At 44.6% G+C, this 21601-nt stretch overlaps 2 protein-coding genes across 3 annotated transcripts in view; both read left to right on the top strand.

The window, feature by feature from the left end:
- The window catches only part of LOC129854896 (ATP-dependent Clp protease ATP-binding subunit clpX-like, mitochondrial), a 39147-nt gene extending 35058 nt beyond the window's left edge, over window positions 1–4089 (top strand). For both annotated transcript variants that reach the window (XM_055922034.1, XM_055922033.1), the window contains exon 15: window positions 1903–4089. In XM_055922034.1, coding sequence (XP_055778009.1) covers window positions 1903–1996 — 94 coding nt within the window. In that variant the 3' untranslated portion in view covers window positions 1997–4089. The remainder of the gene's footprint in view (window positions 1–1902) is intronic.
- Window positions 4090–6593: 2504 nt separating this feature from the next.
- Window positions 6594–21589, top strand: LOC129854815 (uncharacterized). Its single transcript, XM_055921958.1, has 7 exons — window positions 6594–6749; window positions 7224–7360; window positions 7536–8316; window positions 8722–8874; window positions 9258–9428; window positions 9701–9802; window positions 20960–21589. Exons 1-7 carry the CDS (start codon window positions 6594–6596, stop codon window positions 21092–21094), a joined length of 1635 nt encoding a protein of 544 aa, XP_055777933.1. The 3' UTR covers window positions 21095–21589.
- Window positions 21590–21601: the final 12 nt, after the last annotated feature.

Below are 21601 nucleotides of genomic sequence, written 5' to 3'. Positions count from 1 at the left end.
TAACCCTACCTCGTTCTCTCTGTCTCTCTCTCTTTCTCTGCATAACTAACCCTACCTCGTTCTCTCTGTCTCTCTCTCTCTCTGCATAACTAACCCTACCTCGTTCTCTCTCTCTCTGCATAGCTAACCCTACCTCGTTCTCTCTGTCTCTCTCTCTCTCTCTCTGCATAACTAACCCTACCTCGTTCTCTCTCTCTCTGCATAACTAACCCTACCTCGTTTTCTCTGTCTCTCTCTCTCTGCATAACTAACCCTACCTCGTTCTCTCTGTCTCTCTCTCTCTCTGCATAACTAACCCTACCTCGTTCTCTCTGTCTCTCTCTCTCTCTCTGTATAACTAACCCTACCTCGTTCTCTCTGTCTCTCTCTCTGCATAACTAACCCTACCTCGTTCTCTCTCTCTCTCTGCATAACTAACCCTAACCCTACCTCGTTCTCTCTGTCTCTCTCTCTTTCTCTGCATAACTAACCCTACCTCGTTCTCTCTGTCTCTCTCTCTCTCTGCATAACTAACCCTACCTCGTTCTCTCTCTCTCTGCATAACTAACCCTACCTCGTTCTCTCTGTCTCTCTCTCTCTCTCTCTGCATAACTAACCCTACCTCGTTCTCTCTCTCTCTGCATAACTAACCCTACCTCGTTTTCTCTGTCTCTCTCTCTCTGCATAACTAACCCTACCTCGTTCTCTCTCTCTCTGCATAACTAACCCTACCTCGTTCTCTGTCTCTCTCTCTCTGCAAAACTAACCCTACCTCGTTCTCTCTCTCTCTCTCTGCATAACTAACCCTACCTCGTTCTCTCTCTCTCTCTCTCTCTTTCTGCATAACTAACCCTACCCCGTTCTCTCTCTCTCTGCATAACTAACCCTACCTCGTTCTCTCTCTCTCTCTCTCTCTCTCTCTCTCTGCATAACTAACCCTACCTCGTTCTCTCTCTCTCTCTCTCTCTCTGCATAACTAACCCTACCTCGTTCTCTCTCTCTCTCTCTCTCTCTCTGCATAGCTAACCCTACCTCGTTCTCTCTCTCTCTCTCTGCATAACTAACCCTACCTCGTTCTCTCTGTCTCTCTCTCTCTCTGCATAACTAACCCTACCTCGTTCTCTCTGTCTCTCTCTCTCTGCATAGCTAACCCTACCTCGTTTTCTCTCTCTCTCTCTGCATAACTAACCCTACCTCGTTCTCTCTCTCTCTCTCTCTCTCTCTCTCTCTCTCTGCATAGCTAACCCTACCTCGTTTTCTCTGTCTCTCTGCATAACTAACCCTACCTCGTTTTCTCTGTCTCTCTCTCTCTGCATAACTAACCCTACCTCGTTCTCTCTCTCTCTCTCTCTCTGCATAACTAACCCTACCTCGTTCTCTGTCTCTCTCTCTCTGCAAAACTAACCCTACCTCGTTCTCTCTCTCTCTCTCTGCATAACTATCCCTACCTCGTTCTCTCTCTCTCTCTCTCTCTCTCTCTCTCTCTCTCTCTCTGCATAACTAACCCTACCTCGTTCTCTCTGTCTCTCTCTCTCTGCATAGCTAACCCTACCTCGTTTTCTCTCTCTCTCTCTCTCTCTCTGCATAACTAACCCTACCTCGTTCTCTCTCTCTCTCTCTCTCTCTCTCTCTGCATAACTAACCCTACCTCGTTCTCTCTGTCTCTCTCTCTCTGCATAGCTAACCCTACCTCGTTTTCTCTCTCTCTCTCTCTCTCTCTCTCTCTCTCTCTCTCTGCATAACTAACCCTACCTCGTTCTCTCTCTCTCTCTCTCTCTGCATAACTAACCCTACCTCGTTCTCTCTGTCTCTCTCTCTCTGCATAACTAACCCTACCTCGTTTTCTCTGTCTCTCTGTCTCTGCATAACTAAAACTAAGAGCGTCTCCTAAATGACTAAAATGTGATGTAAATCTATTTCCAGAGCTCCAGCGAAGGAGGCAGCAGAGGAGGACTATGACTCTGGTCTTGAAGAGGAGAACTGGCCCAGACAGGTGGACGCAGCAGCTAACAACTGATCGGACCCCCCCGCCCCCTCCCTCCCCCCATCCAGTCACTCATTTCAACAACTGTTACATCTACAATCATTAGAACACCTTCTAGAACATTTGGAAGCCAACTGTAGGTTCCTGGAATTCCAGCCCCTTGAGCCATCTAAACAGACCTCCGTCAGGCTCTGTAGACCACTACTAAAACCACACCATAAAACCCTTTCTCTGAGGAAGTGTTTTCATAATGAACAACACGGATTGGAGTACCTTTTTTTTGGTCCTGTGAATTGGACAGTAGGCTAATTCTTTAAGTTAGAAAATGAAGATGTACCTGCTATAGTGTATATATTTAAAAAATAGTTGGGGTAGGTAGTGTAATTTTTATTCTTTAAAAACTGATTTAAATAGGTGAATTTTGTGTTTTCTCTTGTGTTGTGGTGATGACAGATTGAAGTGACAATGGAAACACATATAACATGACTGGGATCATATTGTACACTTGAAGACTTAACCAGGGCTAGGAATGTTCCGTTTTACTATCAAATCAAAGTTTATTTGTCACGTGCGCTGAATACAACAGGTATATATAGACCTTACAGTGAAATGCTTACTTACAGGCTCTAACCAATAGTGCAAAAAAGGTATTAAGTGAACAATAGGTAAGTAAAGAAATAAAACAACAGTAAAAAGACAGGCTATATACAGTAGCGAGGCTATAAAAGTATCAAGGCTACATACAGACACTGGTTAGTCAGGCTGATTTGAGGTAGTATGTAGATATGGTTATAACATCAATATACAACTAATGCCCTGACTGTCAACAGCAGACCGGGGTTTAAATACTATTTGAAATTGTTCATATATATATATATATATATATACTAATATACATAAATACATACATATATATGCATACATACATATATACATACATATATACATACTTTGGAGTGTTTTCTCTGGCCTGCTTAGAGTGCCAGGTGGGCGGGATTTGTACTTTTGGTAATATGCTGTTAGTTCAATTGAGCCCAGCTAAAGTATTTGAGATGATTTCAAGTAGTATTTGAACCCTGGTCTCCTAGATGTATGATATTCCATAATGAGCACATCATTATTGTGATGTTTTTCTATGGAGTTAAATTGGTGCCAAAACCTTTTCTGGCAGTAATTTAACTCCATATTTACTCCTATTTACTATTTTAACGGAATTCGTAATGAACACAACTGGGCTGTAAATGTTGGTATTAAAAGCTTCAGTGCTGAGTTTAGAATCCATTTGTATCACAGCAACACACCTGTCGTTAGGGACAACATAGCAACGTACTACACCCTACTCCGGCACACTCAACAGAGCGGAGGTGCGTCCAAAATGGCACCCTATTCGACCAGGACCTCTGGTTAAAAATACTGCACTAAATAAGGAATAGGCTGCTTTTTCAGACGCTGACCGTTTGATCGTAGTAGTGGCTTTTTTTGTTTTAAACGTTGAAAATGTTTATTTCTGTAGTGTTGTACCCCCCCCCCCCCCCTTCTAGAAACCCGCTCTCTAGGGAATGAATCTGTCAGCTCTCTCTAACCTCACAGGATTACAAACTGTTAGATCGATATCAAGCATGGCAAAGGGGCTTGATATTCAATAAGGTTTCAGAGTTGCTGACCTAGGATCAGGTGCTCCCGGTCCATGTAATTGTATTCATTATGTTCTATAAAGGATAAACTGATCATAGATTCAACATTCTTACTCTGATATTCTTTCTGAATGTTTTACTTTGCTCTGGCTGGGTCAAGCTTCACATCCGCCCCCCCCCCCCCCCACCTCACCTGTAGTAATACTCCAGTACGTCGTGTTACTAAAATGGTCCCTCAATCCCATCACTAGGCACTTCTTCCTCAATTAAGCCTTTTAACTATTTCTATCCACATTGAACCATGGCTGTTCTATGTCGTGTAATGCTGTTATAATACAATCATCATCATCATCATAATACAATTGTTTGTGTTCCTTTTCAGTTCCTTTTATGCTTCTCTTCTCAACGGTCAATCATAATAACATGTAAAATCTCAATTTATTGATGTGATTGTTTAAATATTATAAATAAAATGTATATCTCTGTACAGAATGATTTGTTGTCTTACATGGTTTTAACACTGCTATGTGACACCACTGAGGGGCACCATGACTACCATCGCTATGGCACCATGACTACCATTGCTCTACCTCCATATTTAGAGAACAGAACTGGCCATGTAGTACCATGACTACCATCGCTATGGCACCACTGAGGGTCCCCATGACTACCATCGCTCTACCTCCACGTTAGAGAGCAGAACTGGCCATGTAGTACCATGACTACCATCGCTATGGCACCACTGAGTGGCACCATGACTACCATCGTTTACCTCCACGTTAGAGAGCAGAACTGGCCATGTAGTACCATGACTACCATCGCTATGGCACCACTGAGGGGCACCATGACTACCATCGTTTACCTCCACGTTAGAGAGCAGAACTGGCCATGTAGTACCATGACTACCATCGCTATGGCACCACTGAGGGGCACCATGACTACCATCGTTTACCTCCACGTTAGAGAGCAGAACTGGCCATGTAGTACCATGACTACCATCGCTATGGCACCACTGAGTGGCACCATGACTACCATCGTTTACCTCCACGTTAGAGAGCAGAACTGGCCATGTAGTACCATGACTACCATCGCTATGGCACCACTGAGTGGCACCATGACTACCATCGCTCTACCTCCACGTTAGAGAGCAGAACTGGCCATGTAGTACCATGACTACCATCGCTATGGCACCACTGAGGGGCACCATGACTACCATGGTTTACCTCCACGTTAGAGAGCAGAACTGGCCATGTAGCTCATAAGCAGCTCATGTGTAATCTCTGTGTTGAAAGTGTTTTGTACAACACGTTCCCGTTTCTCAACACATCAGCATTTCTCTAATCCTCTCCTTCCCTCGGACTCCCTGTTACTTTCCAGGAAGACATTGCCAAGAACTGGAGGTTGTGTAAGTCGATGGGGTTGGTTTCCCCAGACTTGCCTTTTAGTTCTAGACTAAACAGCATGTTAAATGGAGATTACAGGAAACCGGCCTATAGTGTGAAAATGGTGTTCTGCTGAGAAGGAATTAAAATCCCTTTTAAACTATGTTGACTTCCAGTAAATGTTGAAAAATCTCTCAAATGTCACATAATGCACACATACTGTTACCAGGCTGGTTAAATAAGACTAGTTACCAAAGAGATCTTGTTTAATAACCCTTCCCTGGAAAATAAACCACCATAGATATACATCCTGGGTTCCACCCCAAAAGGGGTCTGAATACTTATGTAAATGTGGTTATATATATATTTTTAAATATAAATTAGCACTTTAAAAATCTAAACCTGCCTTTGCTTTGTCATTATGGGGTATTGTGATGTCAATATGGGGTATTGTGATGTCATTATGGGGTATTGTGATGTCATTATGGGGTATTGTGTGTAGATTGATGAGGGGGGAAATAACTATTTAATCCATTTCAGAATAAGGCTGCAACGTAACAAAATGTGTAAAAAGGGAAGGAGTCTTGATACTTTCCGAATGCCCTGTACATCATTAAAGGCAGCCCCCCCCCCCCACACACACACACACCTCTCTGATTCAGAGGGCTTGGGTTAAATGCGGAAGACACATTTCAGTTGAATACATTCATGCGTACAACTGACTAGGTATCCCCCCTTTCCCTTGCCCTTCATGGGTTCCACTCCATCCACGGGTAGTTATTAGTAGTGTGGTGTCAACAACAGCACATCTGATGATGTCAGACAGGGCAGGGGCTTATAAGTGATTAAGAGAATTAGCTTGTGTGTTGATACTTAGGCTATTTATCCAGATATAAGTCATTCAGCGTACACCTGTCCTGTCAACACTTCACACACACGGTGGACTGGCGAGAGGACACTTCTCAAAAGGGGAGGTGAGTGAGTACTGCCTGTGAAAAATGCAAAGAATGTGCGTGTGTGATCAATAAATTAAGATAACTGCCATCTATTAATATCGATTGTGATCCGTTCATGTTTGTAGATATGACTCAGCTGCCTTCACTGTCATCATAACATTCACCTGACAGAATTTGCTATTTCAATTAATTTCACCAAGGAATATAGTACTAATCTAGCTTTGCCCTATGCTGTGTGTGTGTGGGGGTGGGGGTGGGGGGGGGTTTCTTGTTTACATTTACATTTACATTTAAGTCATTTAGCAGACGCTCTTATCCAGAGAGACTTACAAATTGGTGCATTCACCTTATGATATCCAGTGGAACAACCACTTTACAATAGTGCATCTAACTCTTTTAAGGGGGGGGGGGGGGGTTAGAAGCATTACTTTATCCTATCCTAGGTATTCCTTAAAGAGGTGGGGTTTCAGGTGTCTCTGGAAGGTGGTGATTGACTCCGCTGACCTGGCGTCGTGAGGGAGTTTGTTCCACCATTGGGGTGCCAGAGCAGCGAACAGTTTTGACTGGGCTGAGCGGGAACTGTACTTCCTCAGAGGTAGGGAGGCGAGCAGGCCAGAGGTGGATGAACGTTCTTTGTTGTTCTGGGTATACAGACAGGATGACCAGCCTAGAGGAGGTTCCCTTTAAGAGCCCTCTGGGGCCACTACCACTGGGGCCATTACAGGAGCTGGGGCCCCTGGGAGGAGAGAGAGAGCTGGTTACGGCCCCAGAGATCACCATACCAGACCGCCTCCAGATACTACAAGACACTAAGGTTAGTTACATGGCTATGGCAGGCTATGTGATATTGTTTTGTGATAATGCTGGCAGGTACCCTAGATATTGGGGCTCGGGGCTCCCGAGTGGCGCAGCGGTCTAAGGCACTGCATCTCAGTGCTAGAGGTGTCATTACAGACCCTGGTTCGATTCCAGGCTGTATCACAACCGGCCGTAATTGGGAGTCCCATAAGGCGGCTCACAATTGGCCCAGTGTCGTCCGGGTTAGAGTTTTGCTGGGGTAGGCCGTCATTGTAAATAACAATTTGTTCTTACTTGAGTTGCCTAGTTAAATAAATAAATACAAAATATTATAGTTGGGCCAGCAACTGAAGCGCAGCGTTCGATTGCCGAGTCCCAAAAAATTATATTTGGTGGGATTCTAGGTAGCCTATTTTAAAATCTCCTGCCGTTGTACCTTTTGAGCAAGACACTTAAACTGACAATGGACATAAAAAGTGTTCTTCTTCAGTATGAGTTCACCGTAGAGAACTGGGTGATGTCTGCGCTCCATGGAGGATGCTACCGACCCAGGGATGCCTCGTCCCCATCTTGTCCTCCGTACTGGCTCATGTTCTCCAGTCCCCAGGAGAGTCGCTCGGCCAGCAGGTGTTTTTATGTTCTTCTTTTAACTCTTCTATTGTCGAAAATAATGAAATGTAGGTTAATCACATGAATTTAGCCTGGGTCCCAGATTTGGTTGTGCTGTCTTAATTGTATCGTTTTACTGTAAAGTGTGTTGTAGTTTTAAATGCACTGTAAATAAAGTTTGATTTGATTTAAGGTGGAACAGTAATCTGCGGGGCTCTGCCCTCCGACCAAGGAGCCACAGCCTAAGCTCTGTGGACACACGTCACCTTAACCACCACCACCACCCTCAACCCCACCCCCAACACCGCTGCCAGCACAGCCACCACAAAATCAAGTTAATGGTCTCGGACTCGGAAGACGAAGCTGGCTACTCAGAAGACGACGAGGGCTCCTCCACTGAAGACAACGCCTCAGACTCAAAGACACACCGTGGAGCCTATCACGGTGGTGAACGGCCTCGGCTGCAAAGCTCTGCACCAAAACACCCATTATCCAGAGTCAAAGACCACCATCTTGGATCTTCAGGCTCTTCCTCGGCTCATCACCACTCTAACCTGCCTTCCACTGGTGGTGAACGGCCACGGTCGCAAAGCTCTCCACCAAAACACCCACTATCCAGAGTCAAAGACCACCATCTTGGATCTTCAGGCTCCAACTCGGTTCATCACCACTCTAACCTGCCTTCCACTGGAGGCCGAAGCTACCAGGGTCGCAACAGGAGGGCCAACTCTTCCTCTGTCCTGGACTGCAGGAGGCAAGCGTCATTCACTGGGCAGGAGCAGGGGCGTACAATCAGCCCACTTTGCCATGGTCAGGCCAGCGGTCCCCAGTGCCATGGTCAGGCCAGCGGTACCCAGTGCCATGGCCAGGCCAGCGGTACCCAGTGCCATGGCGATCAGAGGCCCTGCAGGAATGATTTCAGAAGCCAGCAGCAGGCGTCATCGTCCTCTGGCCTGGAAGAGTCTTTTGTGCGGGCCGGTAGCCCTCAGTGCCATGGCCATGCCAGCAGTTCCCAGTGCCATGGTCAGTCCAGCAGTCCCCAGTGCCATGGTCAGTCCAGCAGTCCCCAGTGCCATGGCCATGCCAGCAGTTCCCAGTGCCATGGTCAGTCCAGCAGTCCCCAGTGCCATGGCCATGCCAGCAGTTCCCAGTGCCATGGTCAGTCCAGCAGTCCCCAGTGCCATGGCCATGCCAGCAGTTCCCAGTGCCATGGTCAGTCCAGCAGTCCCCAGTGCCATGGTCAGTCCAGCAGTTCCCAGTGCCATGGTCAGTCCAGCAGTCCCCAGTGCCATGGTCAGTCCAGCAGTCCCCAGTGCCATGGTCAGTCCAGCAGTCCCCAGTGCCATGGTCAGTCCAGCAGTCCCCAGTGCCATGGTCAGTCCAGCAGTCCCCAGTGCCATGGTGGCCAGAGGCACTATAGCAGAAAGAGGCAGCACTCTTTGTGGTCAACGGGAAGGAAAAACTCTGCGACTCCACAGCAGCCACAACGACCCTCTTCAGCTGGCCCTGAAATCAAGAACAACAGGCAGACTGTAAGTATAGCCTTGTTCCCAGGTCTGTGTGGCTAGTGTTGTTGTTATGTCAAAACATGACACTCCTCTGCTCTGTGATAGACTGGACAGACACCTTATACGGTTGTATTAGGGGATCAATTCCATTTCAATTACACTTTGGGCTACATTTTACATTTTAGCAGACGTTCTTATCCAGATCAACTTAGTTGGTTATCAACATACGCGTAACATATCACAAGTTATAGTAAGTACTTTTTTCCCTCAATATAGTAGTTAACATCAAGTCAGTGCTATTATGGAAAGACAAGTGTGAGTGTTTTTGGGGTCAATTCAGGAAGTAAACTAAAACCCAACCCAGGCTACTTAATCTTACTCTAGCCTGTTACTATTCTTCCTTTCAGGCTCTGCGTCCACGTAGCTCACACGGCATTGGCTGTGACACATCTGCAGAGTTGCTGACGGCCCTAAGTCAGGAAGAGAGAGAGCTACTGGAGGCCATCACTGAGCAGGGCTACCCTCTACACACTGCCATCCTGGCTCTGCAGAAGACTGGCCGTCGCAGCCCACGACAGGCAGGTTTGACTTCCCCATCCTGTCACATGACAACCCCAGTGGCAGTCTTGAGGTCAGAGAGTAATCAGATGGTTGAATTCCAGGGCTGACAGGAAAAAACATTGGCGGTGCCACCTACCTATTGCCCTTCAGAAAGACACTTAACCCAGAGATCTAAATAGATTTATGGAGACCATGTTTTTATATTGTACTTGTATAATATTATATTATATTATTATATTATATTGTACTTGTATCATATTCACCTCTATGGTGCCTGTTTTTCCCACAGATCCTGAGTTACCTGGTTGCCAGTGACCGTCTGTGTGCGCTGGGCTACGAAGAGGCTCAGGTGGAGGAGGCCATGGAGATGTTCCAGAACTGTGAGAGCAAGGTGAGCTTCTCAATACGTAGAGCTTCTCAATACATAGAGCAAGGTGAGCTTCTCAATACATAGAGCAAGGTGAGCTTCTCAATACGTAGAGATTCTCAATACATATAGCTTCTCAATACATAGAGCAAGGTGAGCTTCTCAATACGTAGAGCTTCTCAATACATAGAGCAAGGTGAGCTTCTCAATACGTAGAGCTTCTCAATACATAGAGCAAGGTGAGCTTCTCAATACGTAGAGCTTCTCAATACATAGAGCTTCTCAATACATAGAGCAAGGTGAGCTTCTCAATACGTAGAGCTTCTCAATACATAGAGCAAGGTGAGCTTCTCAATACGTAGAGCTTCTCAATACGTAGAGCTTCTCAAAACATTGAGCAAGGTGAGCTTCTCAATACGTAGAGCTTCTCAATACATAGAGCAAGGTGAGCTTCTCAATACGTAGAGCTTCTCAATACATAGAGCAAGGTGAGCTTCTCAATACGTAGAGCTTCTCAATACGTAGAGCTTCTCAATACATAGAGCAAGGTGAGCTTCTCAATACGTAGAGCTTCTCAATACGTAGAGCTTCTCAATACATATTCTAAATGATTGAATTTGAATTCCATTTCTGTTTCTGCTAATATCCCACGACAGCGTGGACAAGCACGACTCCAACTCCATAATATCAAAGCAACTGCAATATCTTGCTGTGAAAGTACTGGGTCAGGTTTCCCGGACACAGACGAAGGGCTCTATATATTTTTTAAATGTATTTTACCTTAACCGACTTGCCTAGTTAAATAAAGAACACATTCTTATTTTCAATGAGGGCCTAGAAACAGTGGGTTAACTGCCTTGTTCAGGGACAGAATGACAGATTTTTACCTTGTCAGCTCGGGGGATTCGTTCTTGCAACCTTTCGGTTACTAGTCCAACGCTCTAACCACTAGGCTACTTGCCGCCCAAATAGGCTACTTTCCGACCCACCTATTCAAGCTGAAGCATTACAGATTCCATGATAGAAATGTAAAGGTCATTTTCCGATTGCGCGCCGACATAAGCAGCGTTTACCTCGAACGCGGCGTTTACCTCGAACGCGGCGTTTACCTCGAACGAGTACAACACCTTACAGTGAAATGTGTACTTTACAAGCCCTTAACCAACAATGCTTTAAGAAGTTTTAAGAAAAAGTAAGTGTTAAGTAAAAAAAATTGGAAATAAAAATAACAAAAAATTAAACAGCAGCAGTAAAATAGCAATAGCGAGGCTATATACAGGGTGTACCGGTACAGAGTCAATGTGCGGGGGCACAGGTTAGTCAAGGTAATTGAGGTAATATGTACATGTAGGTAGAATTAAAGTGACTATGCATAGATAATAAACAGAGAGTAGCAGCAGCGTAAAAGAGGGGTCTTGGGTATCCCTTTAATTAGCTGTTCAGCAGTCTTATGGCTTGGGGGTAGAAGCCTTTTGGACCTAGACTTGGCGCTCCGGTACCATTTGCCATGCTGTAGCAGAGAGAACAGTCTATGACTCCTTCCTCTGACACCACCTGGTATAGAGGTCCTGGATGGCAGAAAGCTTGGCCCCAGTGATGTACTGGACCGTTCGCACTACCCTCTGTAGTGCCTTTGCGGTCGGAGGCCGAGCAGTTCCCATACCAGGCAGTGATGCAACCGGTCAGGATGCTCTCGATGGTGCAGCTGTATAATTTTTTTGAGGAACTGAGGACCCATGACAAATCTTTTCAGTCTGCTGAGGGGGAATAGGCTTTGTCGTGCCCTCTTCACGACTGTCGTAGTGTGGACCATGATAGTTTGTTGGTGATGTGGACCCCAAGGAACTTCAAGGTGTTATGAAGCCTTCTGGACCTGGACAATCAGATCCACTTTAGCAAACATCCACAACAAATCAAATTCATTTATAAAGCCCTTTTTACATCAGCAGATGTCACAAAGTGATTATACAGAAACCCAGCTTAAAACCCTAAACAGAAAGCAATACGGATGTAGAAGCATGGTGGCTTGGAAAAACTCTCTAGAAAGGCAGGAACCTAGGAAGAAACCTAGAGAGGAACAAGTCTCTGAGGGGTTGCCAGTCCTCTTCTCGCTGTGCCAGGTGGAGATTATAAGAGTACATGGCCATTAAGGCCAGATCGTTCTTCAAGATGTTCAAAACTTCATAGATGACCAGCAGGTTCAAATAATAATCACAGTGGTTGTAGAGGGTGCAACAGGTCAGCACCTCAGGAGTAAATGTCAGTTGGCTTTTCATAGCCAAGCATTCAGAGGTCGAGACAGCAGGTGTGGTAGAGAGGGGAGGGGGGGGGGGGACAGGTCAGGGTTCAGTCAGAATAGCCACAGGCAAAGTAGCAGAAACTGGATCAGCAGCACGACCAGGTAGATTGGGGACAGCCAGGAGTCATACAGGACACCAGAGAAGACAGGAGAATTTCACCAGATATGACAGACTGACCCTAGCCCCCCCCTGCGCACATACATTATTGCAGCATAGATACTGGAGGCTGAGACAGGGGTTGGGGGAAACCAGGCAAGATATAACTCCACCCACTTTGATAAGCACATCCCCAACACCACTAGAGGGATATCAACAGACCATCAACTTACTACCCTGAGACAAGGCTGAGTATAGCCCACGAAGATCTCCTCCACCGCACGAGCCTGAGGGGGCGCAGAACCAGACAGGAAGATCACGTCAGTGACTCGACCCACTCAAGTGGAGTATAGTGAAAAAAAGCCTGGCAGGACGTGACACACCCCTCCTAGGGACGGCATGGAAGAGCACTAGTAAGCCAGTGACTCAACCCCCGTAATGGGGTCAGAGGCAGAGAATCCCAGTGGAGAGAGAGGAGCTGGCCAGGCAGATACAACAAGGGTGGTTCGTCACTCCAGTGCCTTGCCGTGGCTATATACAGGGGGTACCGGTGTACAGAGTCAATGTGTGGGGGCACCGGTTAGTCGAGGTAATTGCGGTAATATATACATGTAGGTAGAGATATTAAAGTCACTTTTGCATAGATAATACCAGAGAGTAGCAGCAGCATAAAAGAGGAGGGGGAAATGCAAATAGTCTGGGTAGCCATTTGATTAGATGTTCAGTAGTCTTATGGCTTGTGGGTAGAAGCTGTTTAGAAGCCTCTTGGACCTAGACTTGGCGCTCTGGTACAGCTTGCCGTGCGGTAGCAGAGAGAACAGTCTATGACTAGGGAGCTGGAGTCTATGACAATTTGTAGGGCCTTCCTCTGACACCGCCTGGTATAGAGGTCCTGGATGGCAGGAAGCTTGGCCCCAGTGATGTACTGGGCCGTTCGCACTACCCTCTGTAGTGCCTTGGTGCAGATGTAGAACCTTTTGAGGATCTGAGTACCATGCCAAATCTTTTCAGTCTCCTGAGGGGGAATAGGTTTAGTCATTCACAACTGTCTTGGTGTGCTTGGACCATGTTAGTTTGTTGGTGATGTGGACATCAAGGAACTTGAAGCTCTCAACCTGCTCCACTTACAGCCCAGTTGATGAGAATGGGGATGTGCTCGGTCCTCCTTTTCCTGTAGTCCACAATCATCTCCTTAGTCTTGATCACGTTGAGGGAGAGGTTGTTGTCCTGGCACCACATGGCCAGGTCTCTGACCTCCTCATTTAATGCTGTCTCGTCGTTGTTGGTGATCAGGCCTACCACTGTTGTGTCATCGGCAAACTTAATGATGGTGTTGGAGTCTGGCCGTGCCTGGCCGTGCAGTCATGAGTGAACAGGGAGTACAGGAGGGGACTGAGCACGCCCCCCAGAGGGGCCCCCATGTTGAGGATCAGAGTGGCAGATGTGTTGTTACCTACCCTTACCACCTGGGGGTGGCCCTTCAGGAAGTGCAGGACACAGTTGCAGAGGGAGGTGTTTAGTCCCAGAGTCCTTAGCTTAGTGATGAGCTTTGAGGCACTATGGTGTTGAACGCTGAGGTGTAGTCAATGAATAGCATTCTCACATAGGTGTTCCTTTTGTCCAGGTGTGAAAGGGCAGTGTGGAGTGCAATATAGATTGCATCATCTGTGGATCTGTTGGGGCGGTATGCAAATTGGAGTGGGTCTAGGGTTTCTGGGATGATGGTGTTGATGTTAGCCATGACCAGCCTTTCTAAGCACTTCATGGCTACAGATGTGAGTGATACAGGTTGGTAGTCATTTAGGCAGGTTACCTTAGTGTTCTTGGGCATAGGGACTACGGTGGTCTGCTTGAAACATGTTGGTAGCCAGTGTAGTGAGGCAAAATCTTTGGTTCTTGTCGGCTCAAACCCCGCCCAAAAGGCTTGAAAACTAGCCCAATTTTTTCTCACAGCAAGAGAGGAGTTGCCATATTTAGACAATTAAGCCTTTTCCCATAACGTTATCGAGCCAATTATAGAAGGAATATCGTAGTAACTCGTAACGACGTTAGAAGCAAAATGAGGTTATCCTCAAAATAATAATTATTGCGAGCTATGACATGAGAAAAGATCCTTCGCCCATATTAAACTCGCCAGATCATTTTCCATCAATGGAGGGCGATTTAACTCACTTGACTGCAATGATTAAGCAATGAGGCACACAGGGGTATGGTATATGGCCAATATACCACAAGCTTTGTAAATACATTTGATTGATTGATTGATACAGGCACTTTGCTAAGGGCTGTTCTTAAGCATGACACAACACGGAGTGCCTGGATACAGCCGTTAGCCGTGGTATATTGGCCATATACCACAAACCCCCGGGGTGCCTTAATGCTATTATAAACTGGTTACCAATGTAATTAGAACAGTAAGAAGTCATTTTTTGTCATACCCCTGGTATATGGTCTGATATACCACGACTTTCAACCAATCAGCATTCCGGCCTCGAACCAGGTTTATAATTGTAAATAAATCCCCTTTGCGCATGTGCATAACTATATATATATATATATCCAACAGAGTTTGAGTGATGACAGTTGGACAGATAATTTCAAAATCTCTGAAATGTTTGCTATTTTCTGGCAGTTGTGCTGTTATTATGTGCCAGATATTAAGACTAAGACTACCGTTATAAATGACCCATTTGCAAGATGGACTTGTTATTTCAATAGGCTACAGATAAAAATCTGGGTTTATGATTGTAATTCAATTTTGCCATGGCTTGTTTGGATAAAGGCAGGTAGCCTATAGCCCCTGATAGGCCTACATCTAATTTCAGATAGCCTGCAGTAGCCTAGCCTCTACAGGATCGGTGTCCCAACCTCTGGAAGGTTGAGCTAACGTAGGCTAATGCGATTAGCATGAGGTTGTAAGTAACAAGAATATTTCCCAGGACATAAACATATCTGATATTGGCAGAAAGCTTAAATTCTTGTTAATCTAACTGCACTGTCCAATTTACAATAGCTATTACAGTGAAATAACACCATGCTATTGTTTGTGGAGAGTGCACAGTTATGAACTTGAAAATGTATTAATTAATCAATTAGGCACATTTGGGCAGTCTTGATACAAAATCTGGAACAGAAATGCAATGGTTTATTGCAGGGGTGTCAAACTCATTCCACGGAGGGCCTAGTGTCTGCAGGTTTTTGGTTTTTCCTTTCAATAAAGCCCTAGACAACCAGGTGTGGGGAGTTCCTAACTAATTAGTGATGTTAATTCATCAATCAAGTATAAGGGAGGAGCGAAAACCCGCAGACACTCGGCCCCCCGTGGAATGAGTTTGACACCTGTGGTTTATTGGATCAGTCTAAAGCTTTGCACAAACACTGCTGACATCTAGTGGCCAAAATATGAATTGCGACTGGGCTGGAATAATACATTATGGCCTTTACCTTACATTTCAAAGATGATGGTACAAAAAACAAAAAAAATAATGTTTTTTCTTTGTATTATCTTTTACCAGATCTAATGTGTTATATTCTCCTACATTAATTTCCCATTTCCCCAAACTTCAAAGTGTTTCCTTTCAAATGGTATCAAGAAAATGCATATTCTTGCTTCAGGTCCTGAGCCACAGGCAATTAGATTTGGGTGTGTCATTTTAGGCGAAAATTGGGGGGGAAAAGCTGCGGATCCTTAAGAGGCTCTAGACAAAGATGTAGGCTAGATGTGAACTGAAAAGATTTAGCAGCTTGCTTAGTTCAAATGAACATACTCATTTATTCAACATGAATAGCTAGGCTAGGTGATTGAAGTGCTTGTTTCTCAAATATCCTGCTGGAATAGGCTACATGGGTTCATAATTTCAATCACTTAATAAAATATTAATTATATGTATATGAACTGAATACCTTGTCAACAACAGCCAGTGTTTTTTTAGATTTGTTTTTACCTTTAGCCTAATCTGACTACTGTTATCTTTGATGGTTCTAACAACTGATCGGCAATTGTGGTTAAGGTTTGATAACTTCCAATGTAATTAACTAAACATGTCATTAATTATTGCATAATAACACAAGGCTACAACAACAAACGGAAGTTATATGCTATTTATTCAAGTGTTTTGCCAACTCAAGGTAGGCTACACAAATTGATTTGCAATGACTCCAGTGATATCTTCATTTCAACATTCAACGTATCAAATGGTAGCCTACAATGGCATTTAAATGAATAAGCTACTTGATGGCCAACGGAGGCAAATGTGTCATTCTCCACATTTAATGTCAGTTTCATTGAGGACTTTCCCCATAAAAAGAACCACGTGTGGGAGTTCCATAACTTCAATTTAAAATTTCCAATCGGAAAGCCCCCAAAACCCAAGAACGAAGCAGGCATAAAACACTTCGATTGATACCGTTTTCTTTAAGCAATGTCAACATTAGAATGCAGTTTAATCCACCTCCGAGGTTATTTATGTAATGCGCCCAAAGTCGTTTTCCAGTGCTCTGTCTCCATTATTTCTTGATGTGCGTCAATTCTAGCGTATTAATGTTTTATGGAAAAAGGGTTGGAAATAGGTGTCTCCATAATGACAATCTAAATAGCCTACCTACAACTGGTTAAAAGTTGTCACGACGTGCGCACGTGCTCCTCCCTCTCCTCTCGCTCAGCAACAACCTGCCTCACTGCCTGACAGTCAGCAGCAGGTGACAGTGAATTGTATATATTTTTAAAGAGAAATTACATGGCGGCCGCGGTGCAACTTAGAAATAGCCCCAAAAACCCGCAACCCTCGACCAATACATTTTCACCAGCGACTTTCTAAGTAGCCCAAAGTCCAGGAAAACCACACGGAGTCCTGCAAGTCTATGTCTAGATAATGATAATGTGTCCGGGGTGAAACAGTTTAATAATAACAATTTTTAAAAAGGCGTGTGAGGACAAAACTAAGAACTTGGTAAACTTGTTAAATACAGAGTTTGATTAAATAGTTATCAAGAGTAAAAAAGCATCGCGAATGTTTTGGTGGTATCGGAGGTGGAAATACGTTAGGAGTTGTCAAATCCATACCAAAAGCAGACATTGGCTGCCATGAGTTGCATTAACAGAAATCCCATGCAGCCTTGTTTACACGTTTGAACACTGGAATGTGAAATGTGATCTACGCCTCGATTAGGATGCATGATTTTTCAATTTGAGAATATTTATATAGCCAAACACTGGGGCGGGTGTGGCTTCGTGACAATGACACAATAGCAGCTGTTCACCGATTTGATAGTTCCACGTCCTACATCACAACATCCATGATGCAGGTGTCTGCTATCGCTTGATCCGATTAAATCTAGAAGCCCAAGCCTGTTCTGTGGACAAAAAGCACTTTCAATAGAAAAGGCTACTCTCCTTGATGTTATCCTCACAAATAATCCTGATAGGTATCAGTCTGGTGTTTTCTGTAATGACCTTAGTGATCACTGTTTTACAGCCTGTGTTCTACCGGCTGCTCAGTGAAAAGACCTGTCCTGATTTGTCATACTCTTGCTAAAAAACTTTCATGAGCAAGCCTTCCTTCATGAACTGGCCTCTGTAAAATGGTATAGAATCAACTTGATCCCCTCTGTCGAAGACGCTTGGACCTTATTTTTTTATGTTTTCAGTGGTATTGTTACCAAACACGCCCCCATAAAGAAAATTTGAATTAAAAACAAGTTCAGCTCTTGGTTCGACCGTGATCTTGCAGAGTTACTCCACCTCAAGAATTGCATTTGGCGAAAGGCTCGGCACACGCATACTCAGGCTGACTGGCTCTCGTTCAGGCAAATGAGAAATAAGTGCACTCAGGCTATCCAGAAGGCCAAAGTTACTTTAAGGAGCAGTTCTCTCTCTGTGGGTCTAACACCAAGAAGTTCTGGAAAACGGTTAAAGATCTGGAGAATAAACCCTCCTCCTCATAGCTGCCCATGTCACTTAATGTTGATGATGTGGTTGTTACTGACAAGAAGCACATGGCTGAGCTCTTTAATCACCACTTCATTAAGTCAGGATTCCTACATGACACAGCCATGCCTCCTTGCCCATCCAACATTTCCTCATCTCCACATCCATTCTAATGCGACTATCCCCGATGCTTCTCCCTCTTTTTCCCCCGCTACAAAGTTTCTCCCTGCAGGCGATCACTGAGATCGAGGGGCTAAAGGAGCTCCTCAAACTTGACCCCAAAAAACATCTTCTTTAAGGCTGCTGCCCCTATCATTGCCAAGCCTATCTCCGACCTTTTAACCTCTCTCCTCTCTCTGGGGAGGTTCCCATTGCTTGGAAGGCAGCCACAATTCGTCCTTTATTTAAAGGGGGGGTATCAAGCTGATCCTAACTGTTATAGGCCTATTTCTATGTTGTCCTGTTTATCAAAAGTGTTGGAAAAACTTGTCAATAATTACCTGGCTTTCTTGATGTCTATAGTATTCTCTCTGGTATGCAATCTGGTTTCTGCTCAGGTTATGGATGTGTCACTGCAACCTTGACGGTCCTCAATCATGTCACCATTGCCGATGATTCTAATCGATGTTGTGCTGATGTTTTTTGACTTGGCCAAAGCATTTTATATAGTATGCCATTCCATTCTTGTGGGCCGGTTAAAGAGTATTGGTGTCTCTGAGGGGTCTTTGGCCTGGTTTGCTAACTACCTCTCTCAAAGAGTGCAGTGTATAAAGTCAGAAAATCTGCTGCCTCAGCCACTGCCTGTCACCAAGGGAGTACCCCAAGAATCGATCCTAGGTCCCACGCTCTTCTCAATTTACATCAACAACATAGCACAGGCAGTAGGAAGCTCTCTCATCCATTTATATGCAGATGATACAGTCTTATACTCAGTTGGGCCCTCCCTGGATTTTGTGTTAAATGCTCTACAACATCTTCTGCCATGTCACTGATGTGTTGTTTGATGAAGGCATTGTCTGTATAGTTTTTTGGGCCATTTCCCCCTGCATTGTCCCAGCCATATCCGCAGTAGCAGGAGGAATTAAGTCCTCCACAATAGTATGGGGCTTGCCTGTCCTAGCCACTCGATAGCTCACCATATAAGATGCTTCTAGCCCCTTCTTACTAATGGTATCTGTTGCTTTTATACATGTCTTACTACTCGAAAGTCGTCTTAATTCTCGCTCACAAACTCCTGTGGCTTATTTTTCAAATTGGCATGTTTTGTTTCTGAATGTCTGCGCAAGAGTGAAGGCTTCATCGAGTTGAGAGATCGTACTTTTGCACATATAACACACTGTGGCTGAGGAAAGGCACTACTCCCAATATAAGTGAACCCCAAATCAATGTAGTTCTCATCATATTTGCGCCTCTTCGATGGTCCAAAGTCCCTGTCTGTTGTTCGGTGCTTTCCCTGGTATGGGGTCAGTATAGCTCTTCGGCTGCATCAGATTCACAACTGTCAGTGTCCATGCTAGCTGGGCTAACAATAAATGTAGAATTACTGATGCTAGCATTGGATATGCTCGTGGAAGCAGAACAACTTGTCGTTGACAGGTGCAGGTGTAGTACTAGTAGAGCTGTTATGTGTCTCTATGGACACTTTGTGTCTCTATGGACACCATACTTTTTTTTTACCATTTATAAATTTTCGAGTAAACAGAATGAGCAGCAGCTATGTTTGGGTACATACGCACCGTTAGTGAAATTCCCGCGAGAGAGTAACGGTTAATGTGATTGGATGTTAATTATTTGACTAGGCTACCTGTATTTGACAACTCTAGTTGGTTTAATTACATTTTTGCAGTGAAACGAGGCTACTCAGGCGAGAAAAAAACCTCACCCAAACGTATAGCCCCGACTGTTTGAAAATGTACAAAAATAATATTATTTTACACTTAAAAATAAATGTGAATCACATTTTTATTTGGCGTACCCCCAGTGGCATTGCGTACCCCAGTTTGAGAATACCTGCTCTATCGTAATCTCTCCTCTTTCACACCAGCTGCCAAACTAACCCTGATTCAGATGACCATCCTACCCATGCTAGATTACGGAGACATAATTTATAGATCGGCAGGTAAGGGTGCTCTCGAGCGGCTAGATGCTCTTTACAATTCGGCCATCAGATTTGCCACCAATGCTCCTTATAGGACACATCACTGCACCCTATACTCCTCTGTAAACTGGTCATCTCTGTATACCCGTCGCAAGACCCACTGGTTAATGCTTATTTATAAAAACCTTAGGCCTCACTCCCCCCTATTTGAGATATCTACTGCAGACCTCATCCTCCACATACAAAACCCGTTCTGCCAGTCACATTCTGTCAAAGGTCTCCAAAGCACACACATCTCTGGGTCGCTCGTCTCAGTTCGCTGCAGCTAGCGACTGGAACAAACACTCAAATTGGATAGTTTTATCTCAATCATGGATACTCTTACTGACAGTTGTCGCTGCTTCACGTGATGTATTGTTGTCTCTACCTTCTTGCCCTTTGTGCTGTTGTCTGTACCCAATAATGTTTGTAACAAGTTTTCATGTGTGGCTGCCTTGCTGTGATGTGTGTTTTGTTCTATATTTTTAATCCCAGCCCCCGTCCCCGAAGGGGGCCTTTTGGTAGGCCATCATTGTGAATAAGAATTTGTTCTTAACTGACTTGACTAGTTAAAGGTTAAATAATAATTTCTCCATTGAGGATCTTTATTCCAAGACTAGGTAGGGGAAATTAGCCCATAAATGCAAAATCTTGCAAACGTTAATTACATATTTATTTTTTTACATTGTTTAATGCCACTCCATAATGAATTCTTATTCCAGGCTGGTGAATTCCTGCAGCTCCTGGCTCAGTTCAATGAGATGGGATTCCAGCAGAGTGCCATCAAAGAGGTTCTACTGGTCCACGAGAACCACAGGGAGAGGGCCCTGGAGGATCTCATGACACAGCACAACTAATGGCTGTTATACCAGAGATAATGTTACGAGAACCACAGGGAGAGGGCCCTGGAGGATCTCATGGCTGTTATACCAGAGATAATGTTACAAGAGGTTCTACTGGTCCACGAGAAGCACAGGGAGAGGGTCTCATGACACAACGGAGGGCTCTATTCATTCCGTAATCGCAGAAATTCTAAATTTGAGGGCAATGTTCCCACGTGAGCGGAGATCGCTGCAGATGTCGGCTTAATAGGAAAATAATGCTTCAGTGATACAGATTAAATAGAGCCCATTATACCGCTGAGAAGTTATGGAGATGAATGTGCAGCAATATAGTAACCTTTTAATGGGTCATGTTCAGTAGGGCACACCGTAGCAGAACATTTTGAAACAAGTGTGTGGCAGTCCGTTTATGAACACAGCCAGGGGGTTTAACTCCATCAGAATATTGATTCATTATTTAAAAGATGTGATGGATTATTGATTTGCGAGTAAACATTTATTTTCACCCCATTGCCATGACTT

The sequence above is a fragment of the Salvelinus fontinalis genome, chromosome 5 (genome assembly GCF_029448725.1).
Source record: "Salvelinus fontinalis isolate EN_2023a chromosome 5, ASM2944872v1, whole genome shotgun sequence".
NCBI lineage: Eukaryota > Metazoa > Chordata > Actinopteri > Salmoniformes > Salmonidae > Salvelinus > Salvelinus fontinalis.
The sequence above is the reverse complement of the archived record's forward strand: the minus strand, read 5'-3'. Positions and strand labels throughout refer to the sequence as shown.

Bases quoted from the DNA above. Each gene is read 5' to 3' on its own strand.
- LOC129854815 (XM_055921958.1), top strand. From the start codon at position 6,594: ATGACCAGCCTAGAGGAGGTTCCCTTTAAGAGCCCTCTGGGGCCACTA. The intron at 7,361-7,535 runs GTGTTTTTATGT...ATTTGATTTAAG, and splicing joins GAGAGTCGCTCGGCCAGCAG to GTGGAACAGTAATCTGCGGG. The intron at 9,803-20,959 runs GTGAGCTTCTCA...TTCTTATTCCAG, and splicing joins TCCAGAACTGTGAGAGCAAG to GCTGGTGAATTCCTGCAGCT.